General features: G+C 39.6%; 1 protein-coding gene across 1 annotated transcript in view; it reads left to right on the top strand.

The window, feature by feature from the left end:
• Nucleotides 1–20,895, top strand: part of CPQ (carboxypeptidase Q) — a gene marked incomplete at its 5' end in the record, with an annotated part of 363,554 nt that overhangs the window by 195,004 nt on the left and 147,655 nt on the right. The window contains 1 exon segment of the mRNA NM_001243691.1: nt 18,249–18,360. Within this exon segment, the coding sequence (NP_001230620.1) occupies nt 18,249–18,360 (112 nt within the window).

The raw sequence follows: 20,895 nt of genomic DNA, 5'->3' as shown, positions 1-20,895 counted from the left end.
ATGGCCATTTTGACCTGTGTGAGGTGGTACCTCATAGTAGTTTTGATTTGCATTTCTCTAATAATTAGTGATGTTGAGCATTTTTTCATGTGTCATGTGTCTGTTGGCCATCAGTATGCCTTCTTTGGAGAAATGTCTATTCAGGTCTTTTGCCCATTTTTCAATTGGGTTGTTGGTTTTTTTTGTTGTTGAGTTGTGTAAGTTGTTTGTATATTTCAGAGATTAAGCCCTTGTCTGTGCATCATTTGAAAGTATTTTATCTCATACCGTAGGTTGTCTTTTTGTGTTTTTTTATGGTTTCCTTTGCTGTGCAAAAGTGTGTAAGTTTGAGTAGGTCCCATTTGTTTATTTTTGTTTTTATTTCTGTTGCCTTGGGAGATTGACCTAAGGAAGCATTTGTATGGGGGATGATGTCAGAGAATGTTTTGTCTATGTTCTCCTCTAGGAGTTTTATGGTGTCTTGTCTTATGTTTAAGTCTTTAAGCCATATTGAGTTTATTTTTGTGTATGGTGTGAGGGTGTGTTTTATTTTCACTGATTTACATGCAGCTGTCCAGTTTTGCCTGCACCACTTGCTGAAGAGAGTATCTTTTTCCCATTTTATATTCTTGCCTTCTTTGTTGAAGCTTAATTGGCCATAGGTGTCTGGATTTATTTCTAGGTTCTCTGTTCTGTTCCATTGGTCTGTATGTCTGTTTTGGTACCAGTACCAGTAGTCTTGATGACTGTAACTTTATAATATTATCCAAAGTCAGGGAGAATTATGCTTCCTACATTTTTCCTCCTCAGGATTATTTTGGCAATTCTGGGTCTTTTATGGTTCCATATAGATTTTTGGATTTTTTGTTCCAGTTCTGTGAAAAAAGTCATGGGTAATTTGATAGGGATTGCATTGACTCTGTAGATTGCTTTGGGTAGTATGGCCATTTTAACTATATTCATCCAATCCAGGAGCATGGAATATCTTTCCATTTCTTTGAATCCTCTTTAGTTTCCTTGATTAGTGTTTTATAGTTCTTAGCATATAAGTCTTTCACATCCTTAGTCAGGTTTATTCCTGGGTATTCAATTTTTGGGGGGTGCAATTTTAGAAGGCATTATATTGTTATATTCTTTTTCCAATATTTCATTTTTAGTAACAAAAATGCAACTGATTTCTGAATGTTAATCTTGTATCCTGCTACTTTGTTGAATTGATTGATCAGTTCAAGTAGTTTTTGTGTGAAGTTAGGGTTTTTTATATATAGTGTCATATCTGCATAGAGTGACAATTTTACCTCTTCTCTTCCAACTTGTATACCTTTTTTTTTTCTTTTGTCTGTCTGATTGCTGTGGCTAGGACTTCCAATACTAGGTCGAATAAGTGGTGGGAGTGGGCATCCTTGTCTTATTCCAGACCTTAGCAGGAAGGATTTTAGCATTTCTCCATTGAGTATTATATTTGCTGTGAGTTTATCATAAATGGCTTTTATTATATTAAGGTGTGCTCCCTCTATACCCACTTTGATAAGAGTTTTTATCATGAATGATGTTGGACTTTGTCAAATGTTTTTCTGCATCTTTTGAGATGATCATGTGGTTTTTGACTTTTCTTTTGTTAATGTGGTATATGATGTTGATAAATTTGCATATGTTGAACCATCCTTGTGAACTTGGGATGAATCCCACTTGGTCATGGTCTGTGATCTTTTTTATATGTTGTTGGATTCGGTTGGCTGAAATTTTGTTGAGAATTTTTGCGTCTATATGCATCAAAGATATGGGCCTATAATTTTCTTTTTTGGTGGTATCTTTGTCTGATTTTGGTATTAGGGTAGTGGTGGCTTCATAGAATGTCTTTGGGAGTATTCCTTCTTCTGCAACCTTTGCAGAAGTTTATGAAGGATAGGTATAATTTCTTCTTTTTATGTTTGGTAGAATTCGCCTGTGAAACCATCCGGTCCTGGACTTCCCTACAAACAAACCTTTTTATTTTCAAACGGGTATACTCTTTCCCCTTCCCAGCCCCCACCACCAGGAGAGGGTAGTATTCTTTGCCCTGAACTGCTTGAGAATTACTGTCAGAGAGAGCCATTTTCACTAAGAACAAACAGCATATCAATAGGACATTCTGATAAAGTCAAACATGTAATCAAATGCTAAACTAGTTGGAAGAAGCCTGCACTGGGTGCCAGGCAATACATTTAGCCCTTTCCTTCTGCTCCTATTACATCAACACTGTGGACAGTTATTAATGTCCATTTTCAGATACATAGAGACGGGAGCCCAGAGAGCCCAAGCAGGTTGCCGAAAGTTCCTCGTGAGTGAGAGCCTGTCTGCTTCTGTAGCCCATGGTCTTAACTACTCTGTTGTAAGAAGAGGGCCAAAGACCAGGTTGAAACATGCTGTACCTCATTGCAATTTACTAGAGGAATGCATAGAGATTAAAATTCATAAATTGTTAGAGTTGGAAGAGATGAAACAATGCTCCTTTGACAGCCCATTTAGTTTTTTCTTTGATCCTTAAACAATGCTACCCTTAAATTTTTCTACGATAGCATAAAAAATTGATATCGGCCCTTTGTCATCCACTCTTCCTTCTTAGCGATTTTTATACCTTCTCTACAGAGATGATGCTCAAATGTGATGTCAAGCTATGCTTTTTGTTCCCAGCATAAGCTCCTCATTTTTACATGAAATATGCCAGACTTTTGATGCTTTCTCCAAAGCTCTATTCTGGACTCTCCCCATTTATTCTAGGCCCTCCTGAGGAAAGAGCTATTGTGCAGCCAGTCTTACCGGCTCTATAAATGAAATTGACAGTGGAATCATTCATTAGATTAGCCATTGCCAGGACAAAACTCACCTCCGGTGCATGGGAAGCATCAGTTCAAACACCTGAATTCATTTTCACCCAGTGCTACCTAGTTACCTAGTAACTGCAGTTATTCAGAGAGAGCTGTGTGTTTGTGATTGCTCGAGCTCTGCCCTTTTTCCCCCTTTGCAACCTATTATTGAAATGAAAATGTAACTTAGCTATTTCATGGCATATGGCTGTTTTCAGATGGAATAAGTTCATGCTGTTTTAAATTAGGCTCACCAAACAACATTTTTAGAATATTTGTCATATTTCTAAGTAACATGTGCTTGTGATTGATACTCCCTCTAATTCAAACTGGCAGCGCATAGTACCCTAAACCTGTGCCTGCTGAAGCAGTCTGTGTGAAATCCACTTATGTGCTCCAGCTTCCCAAGCGAGCCTTTCCTAGAGAGAATCGTTTGCAGTGTTTGAGGTCATCTTAAAATTATTACGGTGTAATCAGTACTGGCAACCATTCACTGTGTTAACTGCTCTCTGCCAGGGACCATGACAGTGATGAACATGTCATTTCATCTCATTTAATTCTCACAATACACTCTAAAGGTTTGTATTATTATTCCTACTTGACAGAGAGGGAAACAGGGATTAGAAAGGTTAAAGAACTTGCCTCTGTTCGGCAGATCAGGATAACTTGTTGAGAAAACTCATTAGATTGTGTGTCAAGGCAAAAAGTAGCATATTAATTTTTAGCATAGTCAAGTAAAATTTAGTGCATTAGAGAAAAGCAATCAAAAATAGGCTCTGCACCATTTCTTGTGAAGCAGGCAGAGGGGTATGATGGAAATAACTCTTGGCTCTGGGTCAGAAATCTGGGTTCTATTTTCAGGCCCTGCTACTTGGACAAATCACTTTACTTCCTTGTGTAAAGGCAGAGTGTTGACCATAATCTCCTAAAGTTATTTTTGCTCTAGTTGAGTATGAATGTAGGAGCCTGAAAGGAGATCCAGAGTCAATGTAGATGTCTTAATTTATGCAATTCTAGGCAATTAAAGAGACCAGGTAAACTCTGGAAACTATCAGGAAGGTGGGTTTCTTTATAATACACACACACAAAATTATGGCATCTATGCATTAGAAGTTTGATTGCCACATCTCCAAAATCTAGTGGAACTGGAGCAACTTTAGAAGGAAACATCAGATTGGTCTGATGAGACTATTATAATGAGTATATCAGTCCTTACCCTGGAAAGAAAAAAAAAATGGCTCATTTAGGAATGTCTGCAGAGTCATGCTTTTGTGCATTATGTACTTGAGAAGGTAATCTTAGGGCATGAAGGAGAAATGCCATGTGGGCACGAATGACTCATGGAATTGCCTACCCATGGGTGCAAAAAATAAAAATAACTTTGAGAACATTTAGTCAAATGAAGAGATGACAGTCCATCATGGATTGTTAAAGGAAACTGTAAGAGGTAAAACTCACCCCAAAGGACGATACTGGGAGTGATTATATTATTACGCCTCCCTCAGGGCACCCCTAGGATCCAGTGGAAGTTGATGCAGCAACAAGGCAAATTTTAGGACATAAAAGTTCTTTTTAGTATGGCCTGTTTTCTTAGAAATAAATCCTACTAGTAGTATAATTAATTTTTTTTTATTTTAGACCTAGTCAAAGAACAAACATGATAATGGAGGTGGGTAGTAGAAATATATGTTAATGTCACGGGACTCACTGAGTGATGGCCACGATAAGCCCATCTTTTCCTTTTAGAATCACAGACTCTTAAGAGTTGAACTTGCCTTCAGAGATCATCTAGCTCAGTGCCCACCTCCCCCTCCTCAGGTCAGGTGTCCATTCTTTACCTGACAGATGTCCCTCTACTGCTTGAACCCCGCCAGCATTTGGCCACTTACTCTTCTGAGGGATACGGTTCCCTCATGGGAACACTCTGGCGGATTTTTCTGCTGAGCTGATATTGGCATATCCCCTTCACTCCTTGGCCTGGTTATATACCTTGTGGGCAAGTTTGCTCCCCTTGCAGAGGAAGCATTTAGCCCTTGGAAGCCTTCTTTCTCTTCCTCAGGGTAACACATGCAGTTGCTCTTCAAACAATGCTGTGTCCAGACACTGTAAAATCCTAGCAGCTCTTCTTCGAACCGCAGTCCTTTTTCCAGAACATCTCCTCAGGTATCTAAGACGGAAAATGTTTGATTATAGAATAAAGGAGAGCATCACTTCACATAATCAGAACCCCATACTTTTATCAATAAATCCTAAAATTTTATTGATTTTTTTCCCAACAGCACAGACCCACTGTTGGCTCAATATGCTTAGACCCACCGGAATTTTCCAGTTGTCCCCAAATGAACTAGTCTCAATCCACCACCTCAAAGAGCAGTGTGCTCCTTCATATTTATCCTGCTGAATTACCTTGTGGGGCTATAAACTATTATTTATACTTAAGAATATTTTTGGATCTTGATGATTTGATCCAACATATTAATGATTCAGCTTATAGTTACATTTATTTGTGTATGTATTTATTTACTTATTTATACTTTTTTGTGTTTTTACTGCACTTGTGCATATGGAAGTGCCTGGGCCAGGGATTGTGACCTCTGTTGCAGCTGGGACAGGCAACATCTGATCCTTAACCCCCTGCAGTATAGTGAAAGCTCCTGTCTTATATTTTTATTATCTCAAAATTCACAAGCATATCTTTAAGATATTGATGGAAATGTTGAACAAAATCGTACCAGTTAAGTTTAGCAAGTGAGAGATATGTGACTTGTACAGATGCTTGTATTTTTTTAATCTTGCTCTAATGTTATACCTATTAAAATATACCATTTGTGCTAATAAATACAAGTTAAGTGAATAAATCCTTTTTTATTAGCATTTTGTTTCTTCAGAAAATGGACAACTGAAGAGAAAGAATCCATCTTTCTTCCTCCCTCCCTCCCTTCCTTCTTTTCCCCAAGGTGTATGATTAACTATTCAAACCACATGGATACAACCAATATTCAGCTGATAAGAATGTAATCTCATGACAAGTCAAAATACTTAGGGGACCATAGATATCATCGTAAGTGTTCACATGGAAAAATCTAGACCCGCATGTTACAATAATGTCACAATATCCACTTATGGAGAAAGTGAGTGTTTTTTTTTTTTTTATCATGATGTTCTTTTATTTTAATTAATTGTATTTTGGAGAGAGGAAAGATAAACTACTCATCATCCTTTTGTGGCCTCTGTTAAGTTCTGAAAATTACCTCGTATTCTCATTATATCCTTTTTTCAAGAGGCACTCCTCCTGGACTCTCAGTCCCTCGGGCCCATTTTTATTCCTTTCTGTCTTGCAGTTCTGCTTTTACCAAACATTAGGATGTTCAAGCTGCTTATACTCCTTATCCTTAAAGTTCACTTTAAAGAGAGCAGAGGATAAGTTTTCTGTGATGTGCAAAGTGTGGCCATGCTTCGAGTTAGCTTTAGATTTAGAAGAAATCACTTCCAGCTGATTCCTTTTGAGTTGGGATGCACAAAACATTACAAGGTTAATCTACTTGTTAGCTATTAGTGGCTTTTGATTCTTGTAGGACTAAAATTGTCACTTTCTTCATGTAGTTTTGTTATTTGCCTGTTAACATTGCAGTTAAGCTTCAATTTATAATATTTTAAGTGGAGAGTTTTTCAGTTTGGGTATAATATGTAATACACACTTTCCTTGGTATCTCATAACATTTTGTTTAGGTGCAACACCAGATGTCAATTCTTTTTCTTTCCTTAGGACATGTAAATTCTAATTAAAAATAAGACAGAATCAGGCTTAATGAAGAAAATGGTATTCTTTTGCGCAAGGATGCAATAATATAAAATGTTCAATATTTGCAACATCTTCCTTTTAACACAAAATATACTAATGGAAGTTTGGCTCGTTCCTAGCGTCTCAATACAGAGATTAAATTAACTGAAATGACCTGCCTAATAGAATGTGAGGTCAAGTATGATGACAGGACTAAAGACCAAAAAGTACTATGCTTAGACAACAAGCCCATGACTTGTGTAGACTTGGAGCCTTTCAAAATAAGCTTGGCTCTTTGACACTCTGTTCTGAAGCTAAAAACCTAGATCATTGAAAAGTCCTCTAATAGAGGTAGCGGTATCTATAATAGCATTTGACTGTTTTTTGTTTGAGCTCTTAATGTATGCATCAAAATTAAAGTTGTCTTTAAGAACTAGCATCATAGGAGGGCCATGCAGCTACCCAGAGTTCACTGCCAAGTCTTGGGACTTGGGATGGTTGACTTCTGATTCCTCGTTACCACTGTGGTCCAGAGACACGGCAGGCAGGAGCCAACAAAAGAACGCGGATGTCTGAGGTTAAAATACTTTAGGCAACTTGCTTAACTTACATAGGTTGTCATGACTGAGCAGTGTTTCCAAAGCATCCCTCCCACTTCTGAGCTTACCAAGTCTTAACAACGTCCGCGATGAATCAAGTTCATGCACATCAGAACATGAGAAACATTTTCTATAACTTTGTCGTGTGAACCTCAGCAAGCCCACACAAGCCAGGGCTCCTATCTTGACCTGTGTTTACTTTTTCTTTTCTTCCTCTGCCTTTCTCAAAGCTCCTTTGCTGTCTTCTTCCCTTCTAATCTGTTTTCTACTTCACGTCCTCTTTTATGCTAATCATCATTTTGTTTCCTTCTCTTCCTCCCTCCTTCTTTCCTTCTTCCTTTCCTTCTGTCCTTCCTTCCTTCTTTCCTTTCCCAGTCATCACAATTAAAGCCATTAAAAATCCCTCATCCTTAAACTAAATTTCTTTCTATTAAGGAAAAACTGTACAGCAGTACATCTATATACTAATCTATGCTAATTTGGCTTTCTCTTTATGGGAACTGGTGGTAAAAGAGGAATTATTGCTTAGCCTCCCAGGAACTGTGCTTTTCAATGTGACAATACTCATTTGAATAGGTAAACCCCTATCTGTTCAGTTTTTTTTCATGGCTCATCAAATAGGTCCAGAACTGGAGGCTACAGAGTGCTTTATAGACTGAGGCTTTCAACTGATCTTGCAAACTGACTTCTGTAGAGAACATACAGAAGATCACAGAAGGTTTTATAATTGAGAAAGTTTCCATTGTCAATAGCTAAACAAGCACCAAAAACAGCACTCTAAACTGTATAGGCTTCTGGAATTTTAGAAACTGAGAAGAATCCTTTAACTTATAAATCTAAATGGCAAAAAAAAAAAAATTTTTTTCTTTTGGTGGGAAGCACCTCAGCCTCCATTTTCTACAGTGAAAGACTGATGCTATCTATCTCTTTTAGCTTGTCTGCATTGAAACATGAAAAACATGAGTCTGTACACTACCAAGGTACCAAATGCCTCTGTTCCTTTTTTTTCTTTTTTTTCAAATTCCACATACCATGCCTAACAAAAGCCTGGAACACTGTAGTGAATGAACTGTTATAAGAGGAGAGAAGTTCTTCCTGGGCACTGTAGCATAGTTGGATGCAGTCGTGGGAAAGATGTGACCATTCCTGAGATGCAAGTTGCCTAAACTCTCTTTCCCTCTCCTCCCCTGGGTAAGTTCAAGCACAATGTTGTAATTCAACTTTTCCGCTCCTCCCATCCTCTCAAGTGAAACAGCTTGTCCTGGGGTTGCTGAGGCCAAAGGAGAAGGAATGGAGGAGCATGGTTCTTTCACTTAAACGAATATCATCTCCAGTTGCAACCAGTTACCACTTCTGGGCAAAACCCAATTGCCTCTGTTTAATCAGAATGATTTCCTTCCATAGGTAGTCTCTGCTGAGCCCCTATCCACAACATGATACTTAATCAATTTCAGCCCCTTCTTCCAAAGACACTGCAACCACATTTTCTAAATCTACTGGAGGCTTGGTTTTTGTGAGTCACAGATAAATTAGGTCCTTGTTTTGTCTTCTGATCAGTCCAGTAATGCGCTCAGAGAGTTCAACCAGGAGCAGGCGTGGTCTTCCTTTGATGAAGCCAATCTGAGTGCCCTGCACAAGGAAGGGGGCCCTCTAGGAGTGGAAACGGCTCCTTTCAGGAGCAGCTTTGTGAGGCGTGAGCATTTGGACAGATGGCCCATTTTCTTGGGAAAGAAGTCTGTATCTCACAAGCTATCAACACCCAACAGCTTCACTAAACGAGGTTTGACGATAAGAAACCAATTCAAGAGGGCAGCTGTTTGCTGTGTTGTCTCTTAACACGCCCTGTGTTGGGAGCTCAGTTCTATTCTGTAGACCACCTAGTCTGTTCACTCGGGAGGGTGCTATTTGTTCAGACATCGTCCCCTTTTTCTGCTCTAAGTAATGGAGTGATACATTCAGCAACTGCCCTCTGAGAGCCAAGTCTTTGTCTCTGTCAGAGATTATGAAACAGATTTCTTGAGAAGTGCCTGCCTACCTGTGTTTAAATGCTAAATTGTGGGATGATCTTGGCAGCCAGAGCATCTAGAAGCACAGGGAAAACCTGCTGAGGTTATGGAGACTTTTCAAAGGACAATTTCCCCCTTTAAAGTGGTTTGAATAGAAGAAGAGTTCTTGAAAACTGTCATAGAATATTGAACTAGATGGAACCTTGAAAGATTGTATTTATCGAATCTTCGGGGCTAGCTTTCCTTCTCAGACCTAAGAATGTATCCTATTTCAGACACCTTCCAAGGAACAGAATTTTCCATAACCTTTCCCCTGTTAGCCATTTTTTTTACTTCTGCAAAAGCCTTCTATCAGAAAATTCTTGAGCATTAAATGACCCTAAATTCTCACTGATGTAACCCAAACCTGGTTCCTTTGCTTCATCTTCTGCTGTTCATATCTGGCACAGAGGGGCCTGTCATAGCTGAAGCCCATTATTAGATCACTTCTTGGCTTCTTCTCTAAGGCTGAATAATGAGAGTTTTTTCCTCTTTTTGTAGGTCATAGTTTTCAACTATTTAATGAATTTTGTTGTTGAAAATTTGATCGGGGATTTCCTATGTCTGGAAATGCATTAGGCCCTGAACTTTGTAGCCTTCATACCCCTGCCTGCTGTCTCTTAGAAAACACCAAATAAAATGAGACCAAAGCAAAAGATAAAACCACCAGGTCTTGCTGGCTCTTGATTAAGCAAAACATTTATGAAATGAAGCTTGCTGCAAAGTTAGGTGGAGCATCTTGTTTACTGAGGACTGACCAATAAGAACTTGGTTAGGTGTAGATAAATATCTATATAACTCAGAATTTAAAATGCAGGCTGAGAAAACTAGACATGCCAAGAAGGTAAGGATAAGCCAATAGTGGCCCTTTATTAGTACAGTGGGCCCTCTGAGGCTGCAGGTTCCACATTCACAGCATCAATGAATTGCAAATCAAAAATATTTGGGAAAAAATATTCCAGAAAGTTCCAAAAAGCCAAGCTTGAATTTGCTGCAAGTCAGTAACAATTTACACAGTATTTATATTGTATTGGTCATTTTAAGTAATCTAGAGATGATTTAAAGTTTATGAGAGGATATGCATATAATATACAAGGGACTTGCTCATCCATGGATTTTGGTATTTGCTTGGGGCCCCGGAACCAAACACCCTGAACATATTGAGAGAGGGCTGACTGTATATCTATAACTGCAGTAAACATGGGCCCATGACTGCAATAGCTTTCAATATGCTGCTAGATACAAATATTTTGGATTTTACAACTATATTTGATCACTAGTTTTAGGTTTTTAGGGTTGGTTTTTCATGTTTTAGTAACAAAATTATGATTGAAAGTAAATATAGCCATTTTCCATATTTTTCCTTTGCTTTGCAATTGTCAAAATAGGATGAGATAAATCTGTCCTTTAATGCTTCTTTGAACTCACTTAAAACTACCTGAGCCCCATGCCTTCCAAAGGTATGCCTATAACTCTTGCTATTGTTTAATACAGCACACGTGCAAAAGACTTTATTTAGCACGTGTATATAATCTAAAGAGGAAGAAGGAAAGGGTGACATATGTTCTCACTCAGTTTCGGTGAGGGAACACTGTCAGTGCCTGAGAAGCCTTCTCTGCACCCCTTTCTGATGATTTCCTCCTCTCCGCTCTAACCCCATCCCACAGAAACACCATCCTAATATTTGTTCACCATTGCTTTGCTTTTTCTTCATGATTTTACCATCTTTGTATGCATTGCTAGGGATTATGTTACTTAGTTCACTGAATTTGGAAATTTATGTTATGGAATCATACTCTTCCACTTCTTCTGTGATTCATTTTATTCTTGCTTTTTCTTCAATATTTCTGGGGTTTTTGCTTGTTTGTTTGTTTTTGCTTTTTAGGGCCACACTTATGGCACATGGAAGTCCCCAGGCTAGGGGTTGAATCATAGCTCCAGCTGCTGGCCTACGCTACAGCCGCAGCAACGCAGAATCTAAGCCACATCTGCCACCTACACTGCAGCTCATGGCAACACCGGACCCCTGACTTAATGATCGAGGCCAGGGATCGAACCCACATCCTCATGTATACTGATTGGCCTCATTTACCCTGTACCCCATATTTCAGTTTTATATTCATTTATACACATTTATATATGTAGCTGTAGCTAATTTTAACTACTTTATAATATTGCATTGTTTGACTATACCGTAATTTATTTATCCATTTTACTGTTGATGACCATTTGTTTTGGTTTTAGTTGGAGGCCTTATGATTGTTCCCCTATGACCATTTGGGTACATGTCTTCAAGAACTCAAGGGCCAGAATTCCTCTAAGCTGCACCTAAAGAGAAATTATTGGATCGTTAGATGTATTCAACCTAAAAGGATATGCTCATTCGTTTTCCTAGATGATTAACAATTTCCTGCTCCTACCAGCAGTGGATGAGAATTCCTCTTGCTCAGCATCCTTGCCAGAACTTCATTTCAGATTTGAAACTTTCTACCAGTTAGATAGGTGTAAACGGTATCTTGTTAAGGATTTAATTTATGTTTCCCTAATCAATAATAAAGTTGGTCATCTTTTCAAGTATTTGATGGCCATTCATAATTTCTTTTCTGTAAAATGCTTATTTATGTCTTTTTTCCATTTGCCTTTTGAATTTCTTGTATTTTTCCTGTTGATTAGTAGGAATTCTTTTTTTTTTTAATTTCCCCAATAGGTTAGTTATTTTTCTACTGTACAGCATGGTGACCCAGTTACACATACATGGATACATTCTTTTTTCTCACATTATCATACTCCATCATAAGTGACTAGACATAGTTCCCAGTGCTACACAGCAGTATCTCATTGCTAATCCCTTCCAAAGGCAATAATAGTCTGCATCTATTACCCCCAAGGAATTCTTTATATATTTAATATAAGCAATTTTTTTGGTTGTATGTAGTACAAATAGCTTCTCGCAATTTATAACAACTCCTCTCATTCTGTGATTTCTCTGGATAAACATAAAGGCTTCATTTTCATATAGTTGAATTTATACATCTTTTCTTCATGCTTCATGCTTTGTATTTTTTATATCTTAAGACATCCTCCACTCCCAAAGACAAAGATATTCTTCATTTTTCTACAAAAGTTTTAATTTTCTGTTTCATTTAAGCATTCAGCACATCTATGAATAATTATATTGTATTTTTCATTTGTAGCATTTCCATTTGACTTTGTACATAGTCATCTCTCTGGTGAAAGTCCTTATCATTTAAATTAGAGCTTTTAACAGATTAATCATAATTTTTTTAAGTCTTTGATTGTTTAACTATCTTGGCTATATCTAGGTCTAGGTGTGTTGAAGGCAGTATTTCCTGATAATAATTCTTTTTCTTTCTTGCCTATTTCTAAATTTTATTTATTTATTTATTTTTGCTTTGTAGGGCCCCACCCACAGCATGTGGAGCTTCCCAGGCTACAGTTGCCAGCCTACACCACAGCCACAGCAATGCAGAATCTGAGCCTGGTCTGTGACCTACACCACAGCTCAAGGCAATGCCGGATCCTTAACCTACTGAGTGAGGCCAGGGATCAAACCCACAACCTCATGGTTCCTAGTCGGATTCATTTCCGCTGCGCCATGACAGGAACTCCCTTTCTTGCGTATTTTATACATCCTATCTTTTTTATTGGGTGCTGAATATCATCTGTAAGAGAACAGTAGTGCCTGAGATGAGCAGTATGCATGTTTCAAAAATGAGGCCTCTCCTTTGTCAAGCTGTGAGGGTGGTTGAGCCTGTGTCTTCGGAGTCGAGCTAGGTTGGGATTTTATCCTTTCTGTTCTTACTTTAGGTGCTCACCTACTTCTGGCTGCTGCCAGTCTCTTTTTAGCATAGGGGTTGGGTTGCAGGAGGAGTTTTCCCAGCGTCTTCCTTTGCCCTCAGCTTTCAGCAGACACCACGTGTCTGCACCACAAAAGTGCCCATGCGTCTTCCCTTGGCCGTGAACTGTCACCACTCCGCTCCTTCCTCCCTGGGGGCCCCTGACAAGGTCAGAGTGATTTCTTGGTGCTTCTGCCCCTCAGCCTTAACCAGGCAGACTGTGCCTGAGCTCAAGAAGGAAGGGCTCTCTCAGCAGTTCTGCTCCTCCCGCCGTGGAAGCCACACTCTGCCAGAAGCTGTGGGAGTGAGTATCTGAGCCCCTGATCCGGGGCCAGCAGAACTCTTTCCATCAGTGCCGGTTCTGGGCATGAGCAGGTTTGCTGCCCTGCCCTCAGCACTTCCATGTGGGCATCTGATGGAGGCTTGTGGGAAAGATCTGGAAAATGGGTACCTAGGGCCCTTATATGGGTGATTCCCAGAGAATCTAAACTCTCATATTAAATCACACTCACCCTTTAACATTTTAGTGGTTCTCGAGTTCTGCTTTTTTTTTTCTTTTTTTCTTTTTTTTTTCTTTTTAGGGTTGCACCTGTGGCATATAGAAGTTCCCAGGCTACCGGTTGAATTGAAGCTGTAGCTGCTGGCCTATACCACAACCACAGCAGCACTGGATCTGAGCCGCATCTGCGACCTACACCACAGCTCATGGCATCCTGGATCCTGAACCCATGGGGCGAAGCCAGGGGTTAAACCCACATCCTCATGGATACTAGTCAGATTCATTTCCGCTGGGCCACAGTGAGAACTCCAGTCCGGCTTTCATAACTCCCGCCTCTCCCTCCACTCACGGCTAAAGGCAAACAGTTCCATATTCCCACTGCTCCTTGGATGAGCTTATCCTCTGCAATTCAGTCCCTTTGGTTGAATTCCAATCCCAGATCTCTAATGGGCCTTTAAAAAGTTATGATTTTCTGGATTATCCAGATTGCTCCCACTGTTAGGGTGGGGCCGGAATTCTCCTGTGACTTATCTGCACTTTAGGAGGAAGCTAACTGATTTTTCCTCTCCCTACCACACCACCCTCTGTTCCCGTTCTCTGACATGTTTTTCTTCATAATACTTAAAACTATCATTATATTATATTTATTTATTGCCCATCTCCCTTCCCAGAATATAAATTCCAGTAAGTCAGAATATTTGCTTGTGTTGTCCATGTCTGTATCTCTGGCACATAATAGAAACTCAATAAAAACTGTTGATTAAGGGCTTTTGCACACATGCCAAAGACATGTTCTCCACTATCTTGCCTTGTCGTGTTTTTGCAAGAATGTACTTCCTTTGAAGCTATTCTCTCTCCCTTGTTCTGCCATATTTTTCACGTCTCATTCAGATTATATTCTTATCCTCCTTTTAATCAGGCAAATCTGTTTGTACTCCGTCTCTCCATATGCCCCAACAACAAAGCAGTGGGGCTTGTCCAGGGGGCTGCTGTCTGTTCACCCTTAATGTAGTGTATCTTGGCTCTCAGACCCACAGCTGGCTGGCAGCTGGTTGTGCCAGTCCCATTCTTCATCCTCACAGGCTGTCATCCAGTGCCTCTCTGGCCTACTGCAGAAGCCCCTCCCCGGCTCCCTACCCTAAGGCTTGAGTGGGTCTTGGTGGTCGGGGCTAATGTGTGCCTCACAGATAACAGACTTTGTATTTCATAGCCTCACAGCCCCCATTCTGCCTCCTCATGTGTTTGGTGGTGGCTCTTCTTGGCTCTTGCTTTTGTTTTTTATAATTTTTTTTTTAGGACCACACCTGTGGTATATGGAGGTTCCCAGGCTAGGGGTCCAGTCAGAGCTACAGCTGCCAGTCTACACCACAGCCACAGCCATGCCAGATCCTAGCTGTGTCTATGACCTACACCACAGCTCACAGCAACTGCGGATCCTTAACCCGCTGATGGAGGCCAAGGGTCTAACGTGCATCCTCACGGATGCTCGTCAGATTTGTTAACCACTGATCCATGACAGGAACTCCTGTTTTAATAATTTTTACTCTTCACTGCATTTGGAGGAGGTGGTTGTAGGAAGGAAATTGGGAAGCGGGGAATTGGTCAGTGCTCTGTCTGCCTCAGGTCTCAGCACGGGAGTGGGGGCTAGATGAGTGAATGCCCCACTTCTCTGTTGGTTCTAGGCCATGTTACTGCTCTAAGAGCCCCACATCTGGCAACAGAACCAGTGCCTTCTCCTATCTTTTATAAGGTGATTCTTTTTCATAAAACTGGATTTACTATATCTCAGAACCCTATCTTGTTTTTGTTTCGTTTCCTTAAATCAGATCCAAATGTGTTACAATTCATGCTCATTTCTGCCTGACCCTGGCATAAGGCATAGTGACTTTTCCGCTGGCATCCTTGGTGAGACTGCATTAAGACATTGCTAGCAGGACATCATGTTGAATGAGACCTCCTGCCCCTACTGTTTTCAAGGTCGAAGCTCTTATGATGAGGGAAATTCAAGTTCATCAAAGATGCTACTGAATTAGAAGAAACTTTTTCTCATGGGCTAGTTTTTAAATGAATTAATAATAGAATTACTACTACTATCTCTTGGTGACCCCCAATATATTTTGTAAAAAAAAGGAACACAAACAAACTCATAATTCAAATGGTTTGTGATCATTCTTCCATATCACCATGCCAATAACCTTACCCTACGGGGTGTCATTTAGTTCCTTATCATTCAAAACCATTTTCTCCATCATTTAACTGTTAGTTTAAATAATAATCCTGGATTGGAGAATGGAGGTATTTGAGAAAACATAAAGTATGATAGTAAAACAACCTCACTTATTCTGAAGGAAGTCTGAAGGTTAAACAATAGTTGCCTTAATTTAGTTACTCTTGTGTTATCTCAAGGAAAAATTGATTAAAGTAGATGTTCACACTTTTTATCCCCTGAAACTTTAACTTCATTGGGAAAATGGTTCTGAGGGTGGTGAGAATGTTGACTAATTGGCTTGTCATCCCCAAATGGGATTACACCACTTCTGAATCAGAATTTCCTGCTATTGCAACATGTTTTTTCTTCATCCTTTTTTTTTCCCCCCTTGAAACAATCCATTTGGGTTCATTACATGGCCATTTGTTAGTCTGGGGCATTGTCCTTGTTTGTGACTCCAGTGAAGTCATAGTAGGCTGGGTCTGTTTGTCCATACAGAGTCAGTGCGAGATCCTGCAGCTGCTCAGGGAAGGAGGCAGTGCGAGGGGGCACCCTGATATTTTAACCCCAAATCCTGCTTTCCCAAAGTCATGGGGAATTCTCATGTTAATCATCAAGAAGACTTGCTCAGCTTTGGTTTGCGTACTGCCTATGTAGACATCGACCTATCTAACTTTAAAAAAAAAACAAAACTTTTTATGGAAGTGTAATATTCTCAGAGAACATGCACAGATCCTAAGTGTGTGATGAGATGAGCTTTTGCAAACCAAGGGCACCTGCATAACCAGTACTCAGGTCAAGAAGCAGAGCATGACCAGCGCCCTCTTCTCGACTGTGCCCTCTTCCTTTATTTAAATTTGTAATTTATGTGACTTGATATTTATATATTGCATTATCTAGAAATCATGCCCTTCCTTACCATGGTCGACCATTCTCCTGTTTTGCTTGTTTTGATATTTTATGTAAGTGGAATTATACATAATGTATTATTTTCTGTCTGGCTTTGATTCTTCGCTATGTTCATGAGATTCATGCATTTATCATGTTTCTTCATCCCCACTGCTGTGTAATGTTCCAGGGGTCAGTACAATACATTGTTATTCTGTTGCTGACAGGTATTTGAATAGTTTTCTTGGGGCGGGGCAGGGGCGGGATTGATGCTATTACGAATAGTCCTTGAATGTTCTGGTACATCCTTTCTGGTGAAAGCAGCCGCACACATCCATTCCTGTTGGTGTGTAGCTGGGAGGAGAATTGCTGGGTCCCGGGGTGTGTATGTGTTCAGATTTAGCAGCTAAGCTATTTCCAGGGTGATTGTAAGTATTTATACTCACACTCAATGTTTGAGTATTCTCGGTGCTCCATCTCCTCACCAATATTTTGTGTCTTTTTCCATTTCATTATTCCAATGGATATGCACTGAATGGGGTTTCATTTATATTTCCTTGATGGTAATGAATCTGAGCAACTTTTAGTATGATTACTAGTGATTTGTGTATCTGTTTTTGTGAATTGTCTTTTCAAGTCTTTTGCCCATTTGTCTATCACTGGACTCTCTTTTCATTACTGTTTCATAGGAGTTCTTTACATAATCTGGCTGTGGGACCTTCACTGAATATAAATATTATAAATATTTTCTCCTCCTCTGTGAGTTGCCTTTTCACTCCTCAGTGGAGTCTTTTGATGAACAAGTATTCCTAATATTTTAAAAGTCCAATTTATTATTCTTTTCTTTTATAGCTTGCACTTTTTGTGCCCAGTTTAAGAAACCTTTGCCTATTGCCAGTGACAGAGCTGTTCTAAGATTTCCTCTAACATCTTTATTTAAATTTGCAATTTATGTGACTTGATATTTATATATTGCATTATCTAGAGATCAAGAGACATACTTTCAATGTGGATAACCTGTTAACCCAGCATCATTTTACTTGGTTTTTACTTTGTTTAAAAGATGTCTATAAAATTTAGTCTCCTTGAAAAAGCACAATAATTAAAAAAAATTAATTACCGTTCTCACTTTTTCACTTGAATGCAATTTAACACATGTTTATTATTTGTCTGCTGGAATTTGAGACAGTTGAGAATATGGTTAAGATTTTGAGATCCATTTTTATGTCATTTAGGTTTTAAGCACTCTAATGACGTTGTCAAACATCCATCAGTAATAAACCATTTTTCTTTAGGACCTAAAATTATATTAATAAAGAGAGGGACAAGGTGGGATATTTTATTACTATTACAATGATCTTATACCCTTTATGTAAATGCCTGTGTACCATGTTTATGCTACTAATGACATAGATCTTTTAAGACATAAAAATAGAAAAGAAAATATAAAAGCTTCATTTCTGTATTTGGAGTGCCTATGAATGCCTCTTCTTTGATGTCATTTCTGCTTAGCTTTTTTTTTCCTCTTTTTATTATTTGTTCTAGGTCGTACTGGTCAGTGGACATCTGGACAGCTGGGACGTCGGGCAGGGTGCCATGGATGATGGTGGTGGAGCCTTTATATCATGGGAAGCACTCTCACTTATTAAAGATCTTGGTAAATATTTAGAAAGTCGTTAACCAATGTGTGAGGGTGGCAGTGGTGACATGTTTAACTCAACACACACAATACTCAACAGATTAGTTACTGTGGAATGTTCAAAGGTCCTTTTGAGGCCGGTGTGTTTTTTGTCAGTTGATTCTCAGAAAAGAACTCATTTGTCCCCTTAAAGAAAGAAAATTTTATTCAAGTGTCTGCTGGATATCCAAAGTAGCAAAGATGATCAGCCACTAGGGAAAATGAACAAGCAAATAAAACTGTAGCAAATGCAACCGCATCAGCTGGAGACTTTGTAAGAAAGTCATAACCAAGTGCAAAGAAAAATCAGCAGCTCCCCCGCTTCCTTGTCCTTGTTTATCTTTCCAGACATCTTCAAGCTGTTAGCATAGCTTTGCTGCTGTCGTCTTTCCATGACGGAAGTCAAGGAGAGCAAAGCAGTCCTGGAGGAATGATTCCTTTGGCTGCGATAAGGAAGCTAGGATGAAAAATGGAACCTTCCAGGTTAACCTAGACGTGGGAAAGAAAGATGGACAGCCATGAGAAGGAAGGGCTATTTGGGAAAGCAGTTTATTCTGATGATCCTATTGCCAACAAAAAAACCCCATACCTTTCCTCTTTGTGTGCTGGTCGAAAGGTGGATTTTGAGTGAGATGGGAAATAACGAAACAACCTGAAATGAGAGTTCCACGTCTGAACAGACCAGTGGTGGTTTTGAACCTGCCTCCTCAACAGAATATTTTAAATTGTAACTGTAGAGTAACCTCAGTTTCCAGTGTAGTAAAGATCAGAACCTTCCCTTTAGTGAAAGGTTTACACTGCTTCCTTAAGTACACATGCGTTTAAATTCATGCTTTTCCTTTGACTTCTAATGAACCTTTCTAATCCTAAATCAGCCCTTTAAATAATTGTTTCTCTGAACAGTAGACGGCTGAAATTGTCTTGGGGCAAATCTTTAGAGCATCATTTTTATTCATATCTTACTAGTGTTTTATTTATTTATTTATTTAGTCTTTTTGCCTTTTCTAGGGCCACTTCCCGCGGCATACGGAGGTTCCCACGCTAGGAGTTGAATTGGAGCTGTAGCCGCCAGCCTACACCAGAGCCACGGCAACACAGGATCCGAGCCAAGTCTGCGACCTACACCACAGCTTGCGGCAACGCCAGATCCTTAACCCACTGAGCAAGGCCAGGGATCAAACCCACAACCTCGTGGTTCCTAGTCGGATTCATCAACCACTGCGCCACGACAGGAACTCCGCTAGTGTTTTAAACATGGAGAAATGGAAAGGTGGTTATGCATTTTTTTTTTTTTTAACTTCTAAATAGGCCAGTGTCTCTCAGCTTTGGCATTACTTGACATTTGGGCCAGATAATCCTTTGTTGTGAAATCTGTCCCTTGCATTGGAAGCTGTTTAGCAGCATCCATGACCTGTACCTACTAGATGCCAGGAGCACCATTCCCCCGCCCCCTCCCGGTTGTGACAACCAAAAATGTCTCCAGACATTACCGAATGTCCCCTGGCAGGTGGTGGGTGGAGAGGGTAGCATGTAAAATTGCCCCACAAAAGCAAACTAAGAAAAATCTCGGAGAAACCTGAATTTAGGGTCACTTTTTAAGAAAATAAGACAAACTAATGGGAAGCCTTACCTTGTCTATCCTTGAAAGTTTAGCATCAGTACCATACTGAACAGCTACTATTTGAAAGCGCTTTTAAAAGCTGGGTGTACAGAAGCATGTCCTCTGTTCTTCAGGCCCTTAGACTGAGAATATAGTTGGAGACGTACATATGTACCTACACACATAGTTATTACTAAAGGCATGATAACAAGTCTGCTTGTAGAATTGGGTAAGGTTTGCGCGAGAGCCGTTGTCCACCAAATAAAACCGAAAAATACTCAGTCCTTCAGGGAAGATCTGGGAGACTCTGTATGTGAATTCTTTCCTCCTCTCCCTTTAAAAAAAGTATTCCTGTGGCTATCTGTTCTCTCTGTCATAACTTCATTCCAGAATGAAGTGGGCCCTAGAGATGAAGCAGGCAGGTACCATTTTCCTCTTCCTAGGACACAGATATTTATTTGAAAGTTAATTTTATTTTAATGGGTTCCCACCAGCTTGACTGCAGGCAGAGTGGTAGTGTAAAAAGAGAGCTGGACCCATCTCAGTGGGATTTTTAGGTCATTCTATGCCACAAATTACTTTTTTGGCCCCTGGAAGGTCATTTGAACTCCCTGGACTTTGTTTTCTCCATTTCTGTTCAACTGCTAGCTTCCAGAGTATTTTATCCACTCTAGATTGGAATAAAAATTGTGCCTCTCTAGGCTTGGAATCTTACTTCTTTAGTACTCAGCATGGGACCCTAAATCACTGTTAATTGAGTTGAATTCAATTGCATGAGTAAATGTCAAACAGCATGCAAAGGTGAATTGAGTATCTTTTTCCAGCTCTGAAAGTACATTGACTTCAGTTGCTTTTGATAGCTAGTAATCTGTCTCCATCAATTCAGGGCTTAACTCTCCGATAGCGTTCTGAAA

Source organism: Sus scrofa, chromosome 4 (assembly GCF_054392235.1).
Source record: "Sus scrofa isolate SSC_HxYL_T2T_F1_AM1 chromosome 4, Sscrofa_HxYL_maternal_Yorkshire_Landrace_v2.0, whole genome shotgun sequence".
Classification (NCBI taxonomy): Eukaryota; Metazoa; Chordata; class Mammalia; order Artiodactyla; family Suidae; genus Sus; species Sus scrofa.
Note: the sequence above shows the minus strand (reverse complement) of the source record. Positions and strands in the feature narration are given on the sequence as shown.